Raw genomic sequence first — 547 nt, forward strand, 5'->3', positions numbered from 1 at the left:
CCATGCCCTGCAAGAGCGCCGAGTGGCTGCAGGAGGAGCTGGAGGCGCGCGGCGGCGCGTCCCTGCTGCTGCTCGACTGCCGGCCGCACGAGCTCTTCGAGTCGTCACACATCGAGACGGCCATCAACCTGGCCATCCCGGGCCTCATGCTGCGCCGCCTCCGCAAAGGCAACCTGCCCATCCGCTCCATCATCCCCAACCACGCCGACAAGGAGCGTTTCGCTACGCGCTGCAAGGCGGCCACCGTGCTGCTCTACGACGAGGCCACGGCCGAATGGCAGCCAGAGCCCGGCGCTCCCGCCTCGGTGCTTGGCCTTCTCCTGCAAAAGCTGCGCGACGACGGCTGCCAGGCCTACTACCTCCAAGGTAAGAGCGGCAGCGAGACCCAGTCTGGAATTGGGGCTCTCCCGTGGCTCCCGGATGCCCCCGACGGAGGCGGCTTTCACTCCCCGTGCCCGGCCTGTCCAGCCGGCGCCACGTCTCCCCCGCTCGCATCCTCCCCTCCAGGGCTCCCGGCCCAAGCTGTGCGGGTGTAGGCTGGGACAGG

General features: G+C 69.7%; 1 protein-coding gene across 1 annotated transcript in view; it reads left to right on the forward strand.

Annotated features, from left to right (window-relative positions):
• Positions 1-2: 2 nt before the first annotated feature.
• Positions 3-547, forward strand: part of DUSP7 (dual specificity phosphatase 7) — a 6,152-nt gene continuing 5,607 nt past the window's right edge. Inside the window, exon 1 of the mRNA XM_010851941.1 lies at positions 3-366. Within this exon, the coding sequence (XP_010850243.1) occupies positions 3-366 (364 nt within the window). The remainder of the gene's footprint in view (positions 367-547) is intronic.

Source organism: Bison bison, unplaced genomic scaffold (genome assembly GCF_000754665.1).
Source record: "Bison bison bison isolate TAMUID 2011002044 unplaced genomic scaffold, Bison_UMD1.0 scf7180017864304, whole genome shotgun sequence".
NCBI lineage: Eukaryota > Metazoa > Chordata > Mammalia > Artiodactyla > Bovidae > Bison > Bison bison.